The sequence below is a fragment of the Bubalus kerabau genome, chromosome 7, assembly GCF_029407905.1.
Source record: "Bubalus kerabau isolate K-KA32 ecotype Philippines breed swamp buffalo chromosome 7, PCC_UOA_SB_1v2, whole genome shotgun sequence".
NCBI classification, from domain to species: domain Eukaryota; kingdom Metazoa; phylum Chordata; class Mammalia; order Artiodactyla; family Bovidae; genus Bubalus; species Bubalus kerabau.
Window position 1 is genome coordinate 47,630,172 of NC_073630.1, and position 21,286 is coordinate 47,651,457.

The 21,286-nt window shown below is 38.8% G+C and overlaps 1 protein-coding gene across 4 annotated transcripts in view; it reads right to left on the reverse strand.

The window, feature by feature from the left end:
* Positions 1–21,286, reverse strand: part of PPARGC1A (PPARG coactivator 1 alpha) — a 410,292-nt gene that overhangs the window by 116,783 nt on the left and 272,223 nt on the right. Inside the window, exon 1 of one of the 4 annotated variants that reach the window (XM_055588149.1) lies at positions 4,381–4,520. The exons of the other annotated variants lie outside the window; for them this stretch is intronic. Within the exon in view, the coding sequence (XP_055444124.1) occupies positions 4,381–4,398 (18 nt within the window). The 5' untranslated portion in view covers positions 4,399–4,520. Of the gene's footprint in view, positions 1–4,380; positions 4,521–21,286 lie in introns of those variants that run through there. 4 annotated transcript variants of the gene reach the window in all.

A 21,286-nucleotide genomic window follows, 5' to 3' on the forward strand; every position in this document is an offset into this window, starting at 1 on the left:
AGCAAAGTGAATTAGTTATACATATACATGTAACCACTCTATTTTTAGATTCTTTCCCCATATAGGTCATTACAGAGTATTGAATAGAGTTCTCTGTGCTATACAGTAGGTCCTTATTAGTTATCTATTTTATATATGAGTCCCTGGTGGCTCAGATGGTAAAGAATCTGCCCCCAATGCAAGAGATCATCTAGGATAGTGTGTATATGTCAATCTTAATTTCCCAATTTATCCCTCCCCCTCACTTCCCCCATGGTAACCATAAGTTTGTTTTCTACACTGGTGACCCTATTTCTGTTTTGCAAATAAGTTCAATTGTACCATTTTTTTAAGATTCCACGTATAAGCAATATCACATAATTGTCTCTGGTTGACTCACTTCTCTGAATGTATTTCTTAAATGAAGTGAAAAAAACTTTCAACTTATAAACTTTAGTACTTTGCCTTTGGTTTAAAGTTCACTATTAAAGGGGGTCATCAACGTGGTGTGAAAACCTGGTCCTCTTCTCTGAGAACATAACTTTTGGGGTGAGTCAGTGCAGATCTGCCATTGGGTATCTATCTGATTCCCTGGTGGCAAGAGTGGTAAAGAACCTGCCTGCCAATGCAGGAGACATAAAAAATGTGGGTTCGATCCCTGGGTCAGGAAGATCCCCTAGAGGAGGGAATGGCAACCCATTGCCTGGAGATTCCCATGGACAGAGGTCACAGAGAGTCAGATGTTATTGAAGCAACTTAGCATACACATACATCTGTCTGTGTGAATCCAAGTGAGTTTAATTATCTGATCTCTCATTTTTAGCTGTGAAAATGGCAATATAAATATTAATACCTACTTTACATGATTGGTGTTAGGGTTCAATGAGATGTATGCGCGCCTAACTCTTGGCATATAATAAGTACTCAGTAATGATACCTGTTATTCACATACCAATATGTAAAACTCATTGAAAATCAAGCACCATCAGAGTAAATACAGAGATCTGCTCTTTCCTGGCTTCCTCATCTAAAAACCATTCTAGAAACAAAGCAGAGCAGACTTTCTTTTGAAGTCTTACATTCAGCTGACTTTCTCTGGGTGCACACACAGAATCATCACCTACACTTTTAGGATGTCAAATGTCTGTACGTGAAGAAAGGGAAAACCGACCTCACACCAGTCCTGACCCGGGTCTACTTCTAAAGAGATCAGAAGCAGCAATTGCAGAGAGCAGTTTTTGTTTCCATGATGCTGGCCACAAAAGTGATCTGAGCTTGTGTACGAGACAGCAAAAGAGACACTGATGTATAGAACAGTCTTATGGACTCTGTGGGAGAGGGAGAGGGTGGGAAGATTTGGGAGAATGGCATTGAAACATGTATGATATCATGTATGAAACGAGTTGCCAGTCCAGGTTCGATGCATGATACTGGATGCTTGGGGCTAGCGCACTGGGACGACCCAGAGGGATGGTATGGGGAGGGAGGAGGGAGGAGGGTTCAGGATGGGGAACACATGTATATCTGTGGCGGATTCATTTTGATATTTGACAAAACTAATACAATTATGTAAAGTTCAAAAATAAAATTAAAAAAAAAAACTGATACAGTGAAAAAAAGTGATCTGAGCTAAAAGTCTTTCAAGAGTTTCTCTGTTAAGAAGCAAGACATCCATATGGGGCCTGAAAACTGACAAGATACTATGAGTTTGCAAATCCGAGAAGACCCGCCAAGTAGCAAATCATGTTTTAAAATGATGCTATCTATGGGGGCAAAAATGGAAAACAAAGCCACAGAAGCAAAACAATTCAATATAAAGTCAATTTTGCCACCAGTGGCCCATCAAATAAATCGTCTCAGCATTCACATTCTTCTGGAATTTGTGATCAATTACACAATTAATTTTGAAATTGATAAAGTGATGTAAAGGATATGTTATATTTTATTTTAGATATTTAAGGTATTTTTTTTCTTTCAAGTAATTTTTCTGTGTCAGGATATGCTGCCAAGTAGGGATATACTTTGAAAACGGTGCTGTCCAATGCAACAGCCACTACCCACTCATGGTCCTGAGCATTTGAAATGTGTCTAGTCAAAACTGAGATGTTCTGTCAATACAAAATATACAGAAGATTTCAAAATTTTAAACGTGAAAAACTGAATAGAAGATATTAACAAGTTATAGTGATGACACGTTGATATAATATTTTGAACATATTGTGAAAAATAAAAGATGTTATTAAATTTAAATTTACCTTTTGTAAATGTGGCTACTAGAAAATTTCAAAGTATATATATGATGGCCATAATCTTCCTACTTGGCAGTGGCGGCCTAAAGTTTTGCACTCACTGTCAAGTAAGTGATATAGATGCATATAAAATGAGTGACTAGAGAGTCAGCGGCTTTCAGAATGTAAAGGGGTGTTAGGGCAGAGCGCAGCAGGACTCACCTCTAGGCGCATCACTTCCATCCCCATTAGTGAACAGTGATCCTTGGAGCTTTACTGTATTCTCTCACAGCCCTGTTTTAAATGCTGTATAATCCACTCTCCTTACATAATCAGGAACATCCCTGAGGCAACCCCGTATATCTTTTCAACACTTTCCATACCTTTTCAAAACATATACATAATAATGAGATGGAAACTTATAAAGTGAGGTCTAACCAGGTGCTCCAGATTGGAGGGTAGAGAGAAAATAGAGCTGATAATATTCCAAAACTTGACCAGGCTGCAGAAGGCCAGAGCAGAACAAAGTAGGCGAACTCTGAGGGATGAGTATGCAAGGTCCTCAAGAAGCCTGTTCTCTTCCTGGGGACTAGAGGCATTTTTCAGTGGGTAACATTCACTTGAATTACAAAATGCACTCGCTACTCTCTTCCAAGGGAGAAAAGCCTGTTGTTGCATTTATAATGTAGTTTTAGTTTTGGATGCCAAAAATGATTCAGTAAACACAGTTATGTTATGGTATACTCTTTCTTATTCAGCACTCAAATTAATCTCAAGGCAGTGCTGGCATTAATTCAATTGGATGCCTGTACTTAGGATTTCACATAGGTGCCTTCATCCAATTCTTCTTCGCAACTAATAAAATCTTAATTCATGGTAATATATTTATTTCTAGTTCAGTTCATGTTAAGGAGTGCAGTACTTTACAGAAAACTAATTAATATCAATCATATATTATAACACTTTTAATGGTTCAGAGGAAAATCTTACACTAGGGGAAAGATTAGATGAACCAGGGGGTCTTAGCCCATCCTATTTACTCTGTTCCTAAGATTTGAGGAAAAGTACCAAGCATCATTTAAAATATTAATTTAATTGAGGTGCATCATGGGAAGTCTGGGAATTAAGAACCCTGGTTCTGATCCCTAATAGGACATTGATTTGATGTGGCCCAAGAATGTAATTTACACTCTCAGAAACTCTGTTTTCTACCTACTTTGTGTAACAACCATATAATTTGCAAGTTGGTAAAGATATTCAAATTCAGATGCATGGTACTATTAAAATAATGAACAACTTCACTGATAGCATGCCTTCTGCAATCATTGGTAACAATTCTATTCTTATGAAATGTTTGAGTAATGTTAATAGCATCATATTTTCTGGGATTGGACATATAGTCAGCAGGATGGTACGAGTGTGAGTCCTGGATGACGACGGAAATGGTGCCCCCTGGAGTTGTGCAATGCAGTGGCCTTTATGTTGCCTTAAGGAGCTATGTTTAAAAGGCTTGATTCTACCCTAGATACAAAGAATTGGAGCAGTGGTTATACAACACTTCAGCATCTTAAAAAATAATTATTATAATTCAATAGGTGCCTTGAAGCTGCATGGTCATACTCTCCAGCCTTTTCCTTTCCAAATTAGGCATTAGGCATTCATTCATTCCATAACAATTCCCCCACAGTGACATGCTACACCCAAAAAAATTAAGTTAAATAAATAAGCAAAAATTTAAAAGATTGGCACATCCTATTCTTTTTTAATTTAAATTTTTAAAATTTATTTTTAATTGGAGGATAATTGCTTTACAATGTTATGTTGATTTTTGCACAATAATGTGAATCAGCCATAAGTATACATATATCCCCTCCCTCTTGAGCCTCCCACCCACCCCCTCCATCTCACCCCTCTAGGTCATCACAGAGCAACAGGCTGAACTCCCTGTGCTCTATACACAGCAATTCCCATTAGCAATCTATTTCACACATGGTAATGTATATGTTTTAATGCTACTCATTCTATTCTCTTTTTTTTCCTCTTTAACAATCCACACATGAAACCTCCAAATCTGAGAAAGATATATATTTTAAATCCTGATAATTAGAAAGAAAATAAAAGCCAAGACATCAGCAGGAGGCTGGGGGCAGAGACCATGTCTCTCCATACTCACTTTCAGAACTGAGTCCATAAATGATAACCCCTAGGATGCATGTCATTCATTTTACTGCAGTGTAAATAGTTGCACAGCAGGTCGAGGGAACACTCACGATGGGGGCTCACACACGCGACTTTTTAATTCACAAGGGCATGGTGACGTGGGAGGGCACCTGGGAGTCACTGCTCAATGAACTCCACAATAGGGCACAGATTTGAAACCCAATCTTAGCCTGATATGGACGTAAGAGCAAATACATACAATATCATGTGCTTTCCAACAGCCCTGTGTCTCGAGGGAGCTCTATGACATCAGCAGTTCAGACAGGTGGTTCCCTTTCCAACTGTGGAAAATAAAACCCCACTGCAGCGGCACAAAGTAAATATAGCTGTACTGTAATTTTTCCTTGGTGCACTCTCCCTGTGATTTCTGTCCTGTGATGATACTTTATCCAAGGAATCCATCCAGGGCATCCTTCCATGCTAATCACTGATTAAACATTTGCAAATGGGCTGACACTGGCATTCAAGACACTGGTAGAGGATTCTGTTTTGCTGTTCTGGTCGGTAGAATGAGAGTTTTCCGCCTCTCATTGTCAACTGGCTGCCTAAACCTCTGCTGGAATATGTCACCCTCTGTCTCTGTTACTAATACAACCCAAGAAAATGACAGACAAGAGTCAGACCATCTGAAAATCACATGCACAGGGCAGGTCAATACCAATCACATCCAGTTCGAGTCTGAGAACTCAAATCAGCTGAGATGTACTAAGCCCTTTGTGACCACAACTATTTGCTTTTGCATTTAGGAATTATTAGCAGAAGGGCACCCTGTAACTTCTGTATAAGATTACTTAATTCAACTTCTGTTTCCCTTTCTGAACATAGATACTTTTACACTCTGACAGCCGCTGGCTCTTGAAGCATTCTCCTTTTTGTTGTATCTCCTTAGAAACACAAATCTTGTTCCCTGGCAGCGGCGGCTCTAAGTGCTGGACCACATGCCCGAACTAGTTCTCCCTCGCAGCTTTAATTCACAGTAAGTGGCATGAAAGGAGGTCAGCCCTTCTCAAAAAACACTCAGAGTTCTTTTCGACTTCAGAATCTATTTTGGAAAGCCACACTCCCTGGTACGTAAAGAGCAGCTTCCCATTTTGAAATTCTGGCTGTAACTACTGACAACTTTATGGAACGGCCCTCAAAGAGGCAAAAGCAGGGTGATGATCACAGTTTCAAGTCGATCGTCATTCTCTCGGGCAACTCCATGAGACAAGCAAGTCAGTAACTGCCATCCCCTCTTTGCCCCCAAATAACCCTTTCATTTGAAAACTACTTACGGTGTGCATACATGTCTTAGATTTCTTTCCTGAGGTGTTTATTGAATGCTTAACTCAATAATACCATCTTAATCCCGAAAGTTTCCATGGCAACCTACTACTGTAATAAACAAGTTTGAAGGATGGGAAATGAAGTACGGGGCTCCTTTTTTCCCCCTCTCCTTCTTCAGCTTTCAAAGAACAGGGTCTTTTCTATTTCTAGAGAACATTCTACCTCTAACATTCATAGTCCACACTTCTTTGACATACAGTAAAAATAATAGCAATAAGAAAATTATAACTAACATCTGGGGAATATTTGCTGTGTGCCAAGCAGTGTACTGTGTAGTTCTGTGGATTATCTCACTTAGTTCTTGCACTAACAGGAGAAGCAAATACTAATATTCTGTCAATTCTAGGGATAAATTCTGAATCTTAGAGAGGGTATCTTTTCTAAAGACAAAAAGTTGGTATGTGCGAGACCTGGAACCTGAAGTCAGTCTTGTCTGACTAAAGATATTCTGCAGACTATGCAGAAATATGGCATTTTTTGCTTGTGCCTTAAAGTCAAATAACTTAGACATCTAGGAGTCTCTCCACTAAGCAGAAGGGGGCCAGAGCTTCACATTCAGAAGCAAACACCAAACTCATTTAGCTAAAACTGCCAGGCAAGTTAAGAAAAGGCAGAGCTCAGACAGGAATACAGTCAGTACATGGTACCCTGCTCTGGCCAGCAGTAACCATACCACAGGTCTCTTTGAATGTGATTTTGCAAATCATTTAAAGGAATGTGCCTTTTTCTGTGGATCAACCGCTGAAGTTAACTTGGGGTGTCTGATTCAGATCATTGAGAGCATCCCCTGAGAAAAAGAAACCCTCATTACAAGGCCACTCTTTTCCCTCTACTCTTTTCCCTAAATGAAATTAAGACTCCTTCTGAAGGTGGCAATTGCAAATGAAGGCCTGATTACAACACATCTTAAGGCCACATGGCAAATCACACTACAAAAAATGTTTTCCATGCCACATATCTACTCTCTTACAAATCTATACCAGGAAGTACAAACAACGTGTTTATCTCTCTCTAGAACAGAACTCAGCAAATAGACCGGAACCTTGACTCTAAATACGAATAACTGAATAAACTTACAATATATATTTTATAGACTCTGCTTGAAGTGTGGACAAATACAAAAAGGCTGCATAAGTTAGGGCCATTCAAAACTCACTGTGGTAAAAGTATCCAGAAAGAAAGGCTAAAAAACATGGTTTTCTAATCTCTTGTGATTTATGAAATATCAATAAAACAAACTCCACTGAATGGATTTCAATGTAGGCTTGCAGAATTTTGTGGTGCTGGTTTTGAAACAGTTATAACTAAGACCTCAAGTCCTTGGGTCACTTGGTGGACTAGAAGGCCATCATTCACAGGAGCAGGTTCCAAAGTCAATGGCCCAGAGTTCAAAGCCAGAATAGACTGTGTGCTCTGATATCCTCACACCTCCCAGAGCGTAGAGGAACAAAGGCAAACAGGGACAGACTATGGTCACCTGGGAGGTAGACATGTGTTATTAATTCTGAAATCTCCATGGCCACCATCACCACAATGCCTAAAAAAAAAAATCAAAACCATACTCATTGTAACTGAATAGGAATGAAACGTGCGTGTTTTGGTTTTGCATATTTTGAGGTCTAGTCTGAAGATAATGATTTTATAAAAAGAAACTCACTTTCTAAAAGAGCATTAAGCCAAGTTCATAATCATGATCCCTTTCTAGGTATGTAAATTAAGCTGCTAAGAACAAACACTTTGAAGCAGAATCTAATTCAGATGGACATAGAATACATTGTCTGTGAAGACCGTGCCCTCAGCAAGGAACGCCAGACACAAACACGAGTACAAAACCACCTCTACACCTCCATCCCACAAGCTGAACTGCTTAATTTCTTTGAGTCTTCATCTATCCATCTAGAAAATGAACACAATGCCTACTTTACAGGCTTAACCATGGGATTCCACTGAAGTTCAGGGTGTGTAGGAAAGTGGCTGCAGAATCCAGGTCTCACCTGCAGGGGGAGCTACACAAATGCCCACTTCCTTGTCTGATTTCTCAGATCCAACTATTTCTCTGTCCTCCCACTCCTCCCTGTCTCTCCCTTCCTAAAGCTTTTTTTTTTTTTTTTTTTTGTTAAGTAAAATGTATGCAGTAAAGTTTCTGTACCTACAGGCCGATGGAATAGACATTGAGATTTATGAATATGCAAAGGTGAATGAGGACCAGACTTCATGCTTCCCTCTCTGGGGGTGTCTTGCCTTCTTAGAGAAGAGAGAGTAGAAATGACAACTCAGCTTGGAGATTACAGTGAGTCTCAACTCAATGTGTAACAGAGGCATTTTTAAAGATCAAAGTTTCACGTGAAAGAAAAATCTTGAAAACTCTTAAATGGAAAAAAATGTGATACCTAAATTTATCTCCAATGCTTTAGTCACTGCAAGTTTGGGCAAAGGTATGAGCAAAGAGATAGTACAAATTGCTAACAAATGTCACTTGCTTCAAAAGAAGGAGTGACAGACAATATCTATATTTTCCAGCTTCAAGCATCTTCTTTAGGTATTTGCAGGCAAAATCATTAAGGACTAAATATGAAAAATCAAAATTTTGAAAATGTAGAAATGGGTAAAATGCAGTAATTTCCCATTCAGAAAAAAACAATCAAAAAACAAAACAAACAAACAAAAAAAGGAAAATGTGAAGTTTAGATCACTCATATGCACCAAAGCTCTTGCTGAATATCTGCATCATAAAACTACTGTAGAAATGCCCAGAGTTTAAAATAAATAAAACAAATTAATGGGTGAAATAGGAGAGGAGAAATGTATTCTCAGAATTCATATATTCTTTTTGTAAATATTATCAGTAACCACCATCACTTGAAAAAGGACTAGGGAAGAGGAAAGAAAACACCTTACTGCTTGGAAAATTATCCATGAAGAATCTGTCTCTGTAATTCATGTCCACAGTTGTTATTTATAGTCTCAGACAGTAACTTGAGACTTGCCCAAGGGTGTGAGATAGACTTCCTTCTCCTCCACATGAACTCTGCCTACTAAGTACTAACTGCTCACAGTCTTCCCACCTTGTAAAGGTAGATAAAGTCAATCCTAAAGATAACAATTAAAACTTAAAGTCCTTGCTAAAAAGAGTTGGAGTCAAAGGACGACTTCTGTGCTATAGTGCCACAGCAAAGAGGAAGACACACATCACCAATCTCTCTACACCTAGATACCTGCATGGGGGGAAAAAAAAAAAATATATATATATATATATATACACACACATACACATATATATGTATGTATCTGCAAATGCATAGAACACAGGATAAAAGGGGAACCAGCCAGCTGTTATGAGCCAACAAATCAGTAAGAATCCACTATGTCCAAAAGATGGTCCACCAGCATCCCAGGTGCTGAACCTATGTAAGATCATAAAACTTTCTGCCCTAAAACTGCTTATTGTCTAAGAGTGAGTGGAAGGTTGGACTCACAATCAATCAACACACCCACATGTAAACAGAACAAGGGCATGTGTGCTGAGGGAGAAAAGATGGGGGTCAGTTAGGGGCTTGAAAACAGATCTAATTTACCGTATAAACAGCTTAGAACAAGAATGCCAGACAGGTCCTCTGAGGATGTTAGAGGCCCCTGCCCCACATGTGGCTCAGATAGGCTTCCCTGGTGGCTCAGACTGTAAAGAATCTGCCTGCAAAGCAGGAGACCGGGGTTTTATCCCTGGATTGGGAAGATCCCCTGGAGAAGGAAATGGCAACCCACTCCCAGAATTCTGGCCTAGAGAATCCCCATGGACAGAGGAGCCTGGCGGCCTATAGTCCATGGGGTCGCAAAGAGTTGGACACAACTGAGCGACTTTCACTTAATTCTACTTCCTAGGTCCACATGTAATTCAAATAATAAGTGAACCCATCACTAAATTACACATGAGTAGAGATATCCAGTAGAGTTATAACCTTTGTCACAGTAGCTGTCTCCAATGATCACTTTTTGTTAACCACTTTATAAACTGAAGTATAGTTCATTTACAACATTAAGTTAGTTTCAGGTGTACAGCAAAGTGATTTAGTGTGTGTGTGTATGTGTATTATTTTTCAGATTTTTTCCATTATAGGTTATTATAGGATACTGAATATAGTTCCCCATGCTGTACAGTAGATCCTTGTTTACCTATTATATATAGTGGTATTTGTTAATCTAAAGCTCCAAATTTATGTCTACTCTCACCAGCTCCTTTAGTAACCATAAGTTTGTTTTCTGTGTTTATGGGTCTATTTTTATTTTGTAAATAAGTTCACTTATATCTATCATTTTTTTAGATTCCACATAAACATGATATCATATGATATTTGTCTTTCTCTGTCTGACTTAGTACGATCATCTCTAGGTCTATCCACATTGCTGCAAATGGCATTATCTCATTCTTTGAAATAAATGCAATCATCTTTCAAAGGAAAAATTTGTGTGCCCTTGCATGTGTGACCTGCTTTTCTGAGTGCCCTACTCACTAGTTTAGAGTAGTGTTGGGTAATTCTGTGTGGCTGCCAACGTGCAAATAAAGCAAAACAGATGTGGTTTGCCAGGACCTTGCTCATCCATCCATGGGCTCGCCAATGAAAGTTCTGGGATCCCGAATAAATGACTGCAAGAGGCATACATGTATGGAAAACGGCATGTGGATTCCTCTAGCTTTGGGGGGTACCTGCTGAGTCCCCAGAAGAGTAAGAGGCAGAAGGAGGAAGGATAAGGAAGGGGAGGTAACATTCCCCTTAAATAGGGCTGACCTGGGGACAGAATCAGGCTCTGATACTCCCCGACTCTTTGAAATGAGTCAAGACACTTAATTTCCCTGGGCCTCTATAAAGTAAGGATGACACCACTGCCCTCATGGAGAATACCTAGCGTGGCACCTGTAGGTATTTGGTTAAATGTTAGCTTTCCTCAATACTAAGGGGACTAGAAAATAAAAAGGCCTGGTGACAAATGATGAATCATCCACGGTCCAGAGTTAGCCTGCTAAGGGAAATACAAAGAAGTATAAAAGATAGTGAGAGCCAAGATCTGGTTCTCAACCAGGTGGTGGGATGCAGCTGCTTATGTGATATTATTGGAAATCAATCTTTAACCTATGAAATTCCAGGAAGTAACTAGACCAGAGATAGAAAATCAAAGGTAGTTTAAAAAGGAAATAGGCAGTTTAAAATAAAAAAAAAATACAATCCAAGCTGCAAAGTCCATCATGTACCCACTACCATTCTAAATGCTTGTATACATATCTTATGAAATAGGAACTTTTGCTATCCTTTTTTTCAGATGGAGAAAGAGACACTAAAAGTTAACAACCTAGTTTCAGGGTGCATGCCCTTAACCTCTACACTGAACTGCCTCCCTTTGCTAACAGAGTTTTTAATCTTTGCTAACTAAAACTGCAATGTGCTACAGCTACGTAGTGGAATGAGAGCTGGCTAATGGCCTCACAGAGCCCACCGTTTAATAGGGATGATGGAATCTATGAGTCCAGGGCAGCTGTACAAGAATCTGCTGGACAAAGAACAGAGAAGCCCAGGCTGCCCAGAAGAGAGTGGGGAAGGAGAAGCAGGTGTTATCAGAACAGAGCCTTTCTCCCATCTCCCTGCTTTGAAATCATTCTATATGCACCCAGCACAGTGTAGGGCACACTCAGTGGAAAATTGCCTTTATCATCTTTTGATTATCAAGATAATGATATTGTCTACTGATCTTACTCACAAATATGAATAAAATATGATCTATCCTCTCTCAAGGAGCATATGATCTTGTGGGGCTGGAGATATGAATTAATTCTAATAGGATATCTGAAAGTAATTCTAATAGGACTTCTCATATTAAGTTTGTGGTGATGACTTGAAATCTTGAGACAACAGACATGATATACAATCATAGTCCTGATTATTTATATCACCAACAATTTCTGATAGTTACCTGATGATCTTCCTAATGGTCCATAAGTCTGACAATTTCTGCTGTTACATGTTGATAAACTAGGTTAGGGGGCTCCCCAGGTGGCATTAGTGATAAAGAACCTGTGTGCCAGTGCACTAGATATAAGAGACTGGGGTTTGATCCCTGGGGGTTGATCCCTGAGGTTTGTCCCCTGGAGGAGGACATGGCAACCCAGTCCAGTATTCTTGCCAGGAGAATCCCATAGACAGAGGAGCCTGGAGGGATACAGTCCATAGGGTAGCAAGGAATCAGACATGACCAAAGCAGCTGAGCACACAGTACAAACAAACTGGAATAAAGGATCATGCATTTAATCAAGAAACATATGTTGAAATATAATTAATCAATGATTTTCCATTGGGCGAAAGATGGACAACATCCACCATAGACTAGAGAAATTATGACATGTGAATATGAATTAGCTCATCAAGAAATGTATATTAAAATACATACCAGTAGCTTCTGAAAAGCACTCGTTTTTAAAGAAATGCAGTTCTGAGCACTGTTCAGGAACTGCCTGTCCCACTCCATCACACACACACAAACGTAAAAATCACAAACTGCATAATAACAAAGTGAAAAGACTAAACCACACAAAGGTCATCAAGGTTAGTTTGAAAAATTACCCAGTATGTGAAACTACCTTTTTAAGCAGAAAAATGTCTTAGAAAAGGTTCAAAGAAAGAGAGCCAGAATTCCAGGTGAAGAGATGGCATTTTCAAAAGCAGGTTCTCCGTTGCTAAGCCAAGCTGAGAGGCAACATGACAGACAGAGCCCCAGACAATCGATTCTGAGGCTGACCATGGCTTACAGCCATACAGCCTGAGGAAAGGTATGAAGGTTCTCTGGGCCTTAATTTCCTTATCTATGCCTAGGCTCTTAGGCGGATTTCATAAAGGATCATTGTTTATGTGTCAACTCGGCCAGGCTATGGTGACTAGTTCTTCAAACACTAGTCTAGGTATCACTGTGAAGGTATTTTGTAAGTGTACCTTTTTAAGTAAAGCAGATGACTCTCCATAATATGGGCAAGGCTCATCCAATCAATTGAAAACTATAAGACCAAAAACTGAGGTTGCCCTCAGAGGAACGAACTCTGCCTCAAGTCTGTAGTTTTCAGCCTGCTAGTCTGCCCAACAGACCTGCAGATTTTAGGCTTGCCAGCCTTCCTAATCATGTATATCAATTTCTTCAAATCTCTCATTCTCTCCCCTCCTCCCCTTAACCAATTTAACCAAGAAACACATAATTAGAAAGTATAATTAGCCAATGACTAGTAGTCAATGACCCCCCTTTGCTATCTTAGGGGATAACAGAGTGCTTGACATAGAGTTCACCTTAATAAAGATTCATTCAAGCAATGAACATATGAACAAATGAATGCAATCTCTTCCAGAAGAGATTAGACATCCCACACACGTGTAACCAAGAGCGTATAGAATGCAGGCCCTTCAGCAGTAGTAGTAGTAGTTTAGTTACTTAGTCATGTCTTACTCTTTGTGACCCCCATGGACTGTTAGCCCACAAGGCTCCTCTGTCCATGGGATTTTCCATGCAAGAATACTCAAAAGGGTTGCCATTTCCTTCTCCAGGGGTATCTTCCCAACCCAGGCATTGAATCCACATCTCCTGCATTGCCAAGTGGATTCTTTACCACTGAGCCACCAGGGAAGCAGTATTAGAACAAATGTCTTCTAGCAAAATGTCTACAAGCCTATAAATATAATTTTTAATGAAATTCCAAAAGTAAATTAGGACTTTTCAGAAGAGAAAAATGCAAATAAAATAATGCACAAAGATATTTAAAACACACTCTCCATAAAGATAAAGGCATTGCCTTATTCACCATTATGTCCATAGGTCCAAAATGGTAACTAAGCAACTTAAAAAACATCTGTTGAGAAGGAACAAATACTAGAATTCTATAGCTATGTAAAGGGCTTTCCTGGTAGCTCAATCGGTAAAGAATCTGCCTGCAGTGTAGGAGGCCTGGGTTTGATCCCTGGGTCAGGAAAATCCCCTGGAGAAGAAAATGGCAACCTACTCCAGAATTCTGGCCTGCTGGGCTACAGTCCACAAGGTCGCAAGAGTCAGATGCAACTAAACTGCCACCATTGCTATTAAAGCAAGGTAGGCCATTTTTTCCCTATTTCTTGGTATCCACCCAAACTATTTTTATTCTGAGCTAACAGAACATCATGGAGGAGACACATATTCATTCACCCACCTTCACATCCATGCATTCACAAAACATGCACTGAGAACCTGCCACATTCTGCAGATTGTGCGGGCCTCCAGACTGAATATAAAGAAGAAAAGTCCTCCCTTTGGATCACCACAGGCTGGTAAGTGAGCAGATCCATAAATAAGTATAATTATATTAGTAGAATTTACTGGAGTAAAGCAATGCAGGAGGTGCTAGGCAAGCTAAGAGAATGGACATCTAATCTCTTCTGGAAGAGATTGCGTTCATTTGTTCATATGTTCATTGCTTGAATGAATCCTTATTAAGGTGAACTCTATGTCAAGCACTCTGCTATCCCCTAAGAACACTCAGATCATATAATAAATAATATTAGTAAGGAGTAAATTATATTGAATGCTTACTATATTTCAGGCACGTTCTAAGCCTTTTACTTAATTTATAGATTTTCTTTATACCACTAAGGAATTGGTTATGTGTTTTCCATATCTTTCCTATAAGACAATCAAATGGACATAAATTTTCATCTTTATTCTTCAAATAGTTATTGATCACAATCATCTACCAACTATCACCACTGTTAAGCACGAATTTGATTAACACATAATTTGTGTCCTTAAATGTAGTAGAAGAGACTGACATATCCAAACAACTACAATATGATACCCATAGCCTAGCAAAGGCTTTGTCATAGGCATAAAGATGCCATCTCCAAAACTTTCCCAAAACTTGAGACTATGATTATGAACTCAATCAACAGAAATGTGTTGAGAGTGGGGCTTTTGTTTGCTTTTTTTGTTGTTGAAGAATTGTTGGTTTAAAGGTTGCATTAGTTTCAGGCATACAGCAAACTGATTCAATTTATATATATATATATATATATATATATATATATATATATACACACATACATATTCTTTTTCATATTATTTTCCATTAGAAATTATTAAAAGACATTGAGTACAGTTCCCTGTGCTCTACAGCAGGACCTTGTTATTTATCTACTTTGAATACCAGTTGTGTGTATAAGTTAACCCCATACAACTAATTGTTGAGAGTGTTTTTTCTTATCCTTAAGCAAGTAAAACAACCAAAGAGAAATATTGTTAACATGCATGGTAGACAGGTCTTCAAAATCATATTTAAAAACAAAACTCTCTCTTTTTTGTGACTAAGGACTAGATACTATGTTAACTACAGGTCAACATGGCCTGAACTGAACATAGCTGCCTGGATGTCAGCCAACACCAGTGTCTTCTGTCACTGTCCAGGCACTGAGGCTAGAATAAAGTATTGTTTCTCAAGATCTCAGAGCTAAAAGTGTGAGCATAGCAACAGAAGATGTTGACATAAATATCTTGCATTATTGATAAATAGCTTGAATTTGTCATCAATTAACACCAACTATATATTGCAACAGTTTCTAAATGAAGCCTTGTAAATAACTGTAGTTTAATTACTTGAGGAAACTACAACATCCATCAACAGTCACAACTCCTGCTAGGTATCATCACGGTCTTAGTAAGTTTTGCTGTCACTTAAAAAGGTTATAGAAACAAAAGAGGAAATATTTTTGTACTTTAAAAGAAGAAAGACCAATTCTATCCAAGAAACACAAGTCTAAAACTTCTTGGAAAGAAAGATAGAGACAGAGTAAGGGAGAATGAAAGAGAAACACAGAGAGAAAGAGACAGACAGAGAGAAAGAGACAGAGACAGAGAAAGTAGTGAGCATTGGGAAGAAAGCAATAAAAGAAGAGGAAGAGTCCCCAACTAAATCAGAAATGAGATTACTCAACTGTCAATATGAGGAAAAAGAAGGAGAGATTCCACTGAACTCTAGGAAAATGGGCTATTTGGTTTCTCTTGTGCTTTTCATTGACTATTCATTTCTTTGATACTTAAAAGGTATACCCTACCTATTTCTAAAAATGGGATCCTGGATCACAAGTGAAGTTAGACATATAAAACAAGACTATAAAAATGAAAACCAGGTCAAATCAGGTTAAGAGGAGAAAGGAAGTAGACACTCGGTATAAACTTGAAATGCATTATTTTTTTACAACTGAGTTCTGAATTTACTTGAGTTTCCTGGCAGTTTGGACAAAAATAAAAAAGTCTTGGGTTAGCTAAATATTCATTATTCAGTAAAAGGAAACAAGACTTCTCCGAACTCTCCAATACAACTGTAATTCCAGTCTTACCTCCAGCACCAGCCATTAATATTCCCTTTCTTTCCATATTTTTCTTCATAGCATTTATCAGTTTTCTAAATTTTGTATATTTTGTTTATATTATGTCCCCTTCCACTAGAATATAAAGTTCATGAAGATTGGTGGGGGGGGGGGTCTTTGTTTTTTGTTCACTATTTTATCTCAGTTTCTAGAAAAGTATCTGGCATACAGTAGATTGTTATTGTTGTTCAGTCACTAAACCATGTCTGACTCTTTGCAACCTCATGGACTGCAGCACGCCAGGCCTCCCTGTCCTTCACTATCTCCTGAAGTTTGCCCAAGTTCATGTCCATTAAGTCAGTGATGCTATCCAACCACATCATCCTCTGCCACCCTCTTCTCCTTTTGGCTTCAATCCTTCCCAGCATTAGCATCTTTTCCAATGAGTAGGCTCTTCGCATCAGGTGGCCAAAGTATAGGAGCTTCCAGCTTCAGCATCAGTCTTGCCAATGAATATTCAGGTCTTATTCCCTTTAGGACTGACTGGTTTGATCTCTTTGCTGTCCAAGAGGCTCTGAAGAGTCTTCTGTAGCAGCACAATTCAAAATCTACACAGTAGATGATATATGTATAAATGTTGTCATGGAGTCAAGAGTGATTTTTTTTCTCAATACTGAATTCCAGAAGAAATTTATTATGAAGTCACCTAAATAAATTATGAGTTTCCCTGGTGGTACAGTGGTAAAGAATCCGCCTGCAATGCAGGAGACACGGGTTTGATCTCTGGGTCGGAAAGTTCTCCTGGAGGAGGAATGGCAACCACTCCAGTATTCTTGCTGGGAAAGTCCCAGGGACAGAGGAACCTGGTGGGCTACAGTCCACAGTGTCGCAAAGAGCAGGACACAACTGAGCACGAGCATGCAAATAAATTATACCAGATATGGCCGTGCTGAGATCAGGAGATAATGCGCTGACAAGCCATGACAAGCACAAAATAAGAGGCACATGCAAGTGTGTAGTGATATGGGAACAGAATTTGAAGCCAGCAGAGCTAATTTCAGCTACCAAGGCTACTCTTCCCACCCTGAGCCTTCTATCAGGTAGTATGGCATAATTGCGAAGCTCATGGCTTCTGAAGTCAAGCAAACTGGTTTTAAATCCTAGTTCTATAAGCTCACATGCTGTGTGACCTTTGACATTTACTTTACCTCTCTGTGCTACAATTTCTTCATCTGTAGAATATAGATAATAATAGGACCTACCTCAAAGGATTACAGTGATAATTGAGTTTATAGATGTAAATCAATCGGAACATTGCCTAACACATAATGGGATTTCCCAGGCAAGAGTACTGGAGTGGGTTGCCATTTCCTTCTCCAAGTAAATCTAACTACTGGCAGTCAATTTGATCTTGGGCCCCTCATTTGTAAAGCATGGATAACACCTACACTTGGAGTCATCATACGGATCTATCTGTTAATGTGCTTAAGTTTTTTAATGGATGACTTTTTTTTTTTATTTTCATGAGCATTCATCATAAGTTTTTCAGAAAATGCAGAAAGATGGAAAAGAGATAGTAAAAGTCCTCTATATCCCAGTAAGCAGTGACAACCACTATTAACATTGTGTTCTGTAAATTCCCAGATTGCTTTCAATGCCATATCTACATACAGATATAGATGTGTCTGTGAAAATATAATTTTTAAACAGGGTTAGACACATACAATATACTGTTCTAAAACCTGTTTTTTAAAAAAACATATCATAGGTGTTATCTCATATCAGCAAATAAAGATCTACATCATTCTATATAATAGCTGCCTAGTATTCCACTGTATGAAAGTGCCTTGATTTATTCAGCCAATACTCCATTCACAGACAGTTAGGTTGTTTCCAATTTGTGAAAGTGCTTGGTAAACTACAAAGTAATATACAAATGTTAGCTATCATCACCATTATTTTTAAAATAAATATCTAGACATCATCATTAAACTTTTGAAAGGTCTTTATTCACTATTTCTTTAACCCCCTGGAAACAATGCTTCGATCTAATTGTATTCACACCATCAATCAAAAAGCATGGCATTTACAGATCCTATGTCTGAACAGGAAAATCATGAACTATTAAATCAGAACTGCTGCTGCTGCTAAGTCACTTCAGTCGTGTCTGACTCTGTGCGACCTCATAGATGGCAGCCCACCAGGCTCCGTCGTCCCTGGAATTCTCCAGGCAAGAACACTGGAGTGGGTTGCCATTTCCTTTTCCAATGCATGAAAGTGAAAAGTGAAAGTGAAGTAGCTCAGTCGTGTCCGACTCTTTGCGACCCCATGGACCACAGCCTACCAGGCTCCTCCGTTCATGGGATTTTCCAGGCAAGAGTACTGGAGTGGGGTGCCAGTGCCTTCTCCAAATCAGAACTAGGGGCAGGCATAGGGAATGTTCCTAAGAGCCCACTTCTCAGTACAAAGGCTGTGTCCTTTCCTGGCACATGCCTCTCACTTACTCTCCTTTGCTCATAGACTAACATCACTCACAGTTTGCCTTTTCAGAATCTGCCCGTAGCTTCAGAATCATTTTGACAATGAATTCCAAGGAATCATTATGAAACAACTGGAACAGGCAAGAATGATGAAATGTATTTGCTCACCCCATGTAGAGAATGTAAAGAAAAAGGTGATCCATGTATGGAACACATGTTGTAAGTGGCAGATTTTGCAGCTATCTTAATTTCCATCATTGCCCCTCCTATATCCTGAGTTCCTTGAGATTAGAAATAATGCCCTGTCCTTCTCTGTAGCCTCACCTTTACCTAAAAGAAAGCCCCATAAGAGCAGACACTTAATAAATGTTGCTCACTTGTGGGTGAGTAGTTGAAATAATGTCTGAAATCCTAGATCTCATGTATTTTACAATCCCATTGATTAATAACTGAATTAAAATACAAGTGCCAACATATTCTCTGAAAATAAAACCTGCCAAATTATGTCTGGTAGAATGAAGTTGGATAGGGCATCCAAATGCATGGAAACAAGTAATTTAGAATTGCTACATTTTTTTTTTTACAATAAATTTTCTCCATTAATTAATGTTGTGATTTAGAGCAAATGTGCATGGCAGGAAACAGAGGGCCCTGCTGATACCAATTTTATAGAAGGAGGGAGCTGTGCATTGAGATATATTAGGGATATTCTACTTCCTAACACAGGTCCCAGCATGAGTTGGATGGATTCAGCTCATAAAATTCTGGCCTTTCACCTCTTCAAGGCAACAATTAACTTCACTGTGAGTCTCATTCATTCAACAAATATTTACTGCATGCCCAGTATATACGAGACACTGCAGTAACACTAGATTTGGAAAGGTCCAACTTGAGTAAAAATGATTTAAATTCAAATAGATTATATATAAACATTCCAGGGACCTTAACAATGGGTCGTCATGACTATTCTTATTCATGATTGTCAAAGACAGTTATATATTTTTTTATATATTTTTATCTCCTAATGAGAGTTCCTTGGACTCCAAGGACATCAAACCAGTCAATCCTAAAGGAAATCAGTCCTGAATCTTCATTGGAAGGACTGATGCTGAAGCTGAAACTCCAATACATTGGCCACCTGATGCGAAGAGCCAACTCATTGGAAAAGACCTTATGCTGGAAAAGATAGAAGGCAGGAGGATGAAAGGAGAAAAGGAGAAAGGACGACGGAGGATGAGATGGTTGGATAGCATCACCAACTCAATGGACATGAGTTTGAGCAAGCTCCAGGAGATGGTGAAGGACAGGGAAGCCTGGCATGCTACAGTCCATGAGGTTGCAAAGAGTTGGACACAACTGAGTGACTGAACAACAACAATATTAAAATAGGAACTCATCACTCTAATCAGAAAGATATTTCTATGCTAACATGGAAATTAACCAACAGATTTCATTGTCACCTATTCCAACTATTTCATACTGGCTACCAGGAACTCACTGCTTTAAAAAATTCAACCATGTCTAAACATTGGGAAGAGCTCTGCAATCAGTGAGAAATGTCTGCCATGAATAAAGAATGGGACAAGTAGCCAGTGTGTCAAGTATTTGCCATTCCTATTCCACAGGCCTCATGCTGACCCTGCTCCTCTGTTCTGGGCTGTTCTCTCTGGATAACTATTCTACTGGTTCTTTGGGAGTTATGTGAGGATTCATCTAGTTCGTAAGCCATGACTGAACATGATTAAGGTCGAGTGCTACCCTCACTGCACCACCTAGCACTTGATTAGATGCCAAGCTTCACCCTTCTCCAGTTTCTTCACTTGAATATATCTAATTTTTTTCAATAAATCATAAAGCTCACCTGAGGGCAGCAACCTTTTATTTTCATTGTTTTAAATTCTGACAGCACTAAGCACCCTGCTGACTATATCAAAAGTACTCAACAAATATTTTTTGTATGGTTACATGCAGAAAGGGTCAGTTTCAGAGCTCTAAAAACCTGGCTTCCTATACTCACTCTACCCTTACCATATTCATGATTTGTATAAATTTATGTAAATATTGCAGACCTCAGTTTTTCCATCTCTAAAATAGAGAGGTGGCCATAGAAAATCTCTAAGTTCCCAAATCACCCTAGCATTCAATGATGCTATATATGTTAAAGGATATTTTGCTTGAAGGAAAAATTTTGCTGCTTGAAATATCTCTTTTCATCCAAGAAAGGAAGAGATTTTTTTCTTTGAAAGAGAAGTAAATTGTGAATCCTCTTGAGAGGCAGCTCAGCCTTCACTCGCTCTGTATTCCAACTTCTAATAAATGAATGGTGATTCTCTCCTCTTGCTTCAGCCTTTAAAAAAGAGTCCACCCTCTTCCTAATAGAAAATAGAATTTGAGTGATGGCTTTTACACTAATTGGTCAGGAGCCTTAGATAAAATATTGTTATTGACAGAATTTTCTCTTTTTTCATGTACTGATACAGTGGCTTAGCAGAGTGAATAGAGAGTAAATGGAGGACAAATAAAAAGTACCTGAGACTTGAGTCAGATCGGAGGAATCAAGTCAGCACTGTTAGGTGCTTGTTAATAAGAGACCTTGAAAAGAGGGTATAATTGAAGCCAGCATATTCAACAAGACAATGGGAACAAGAAAGCAAGAATCACCAGTGGTGGGTGAGAGGTTAAAAGCGAAGATCCA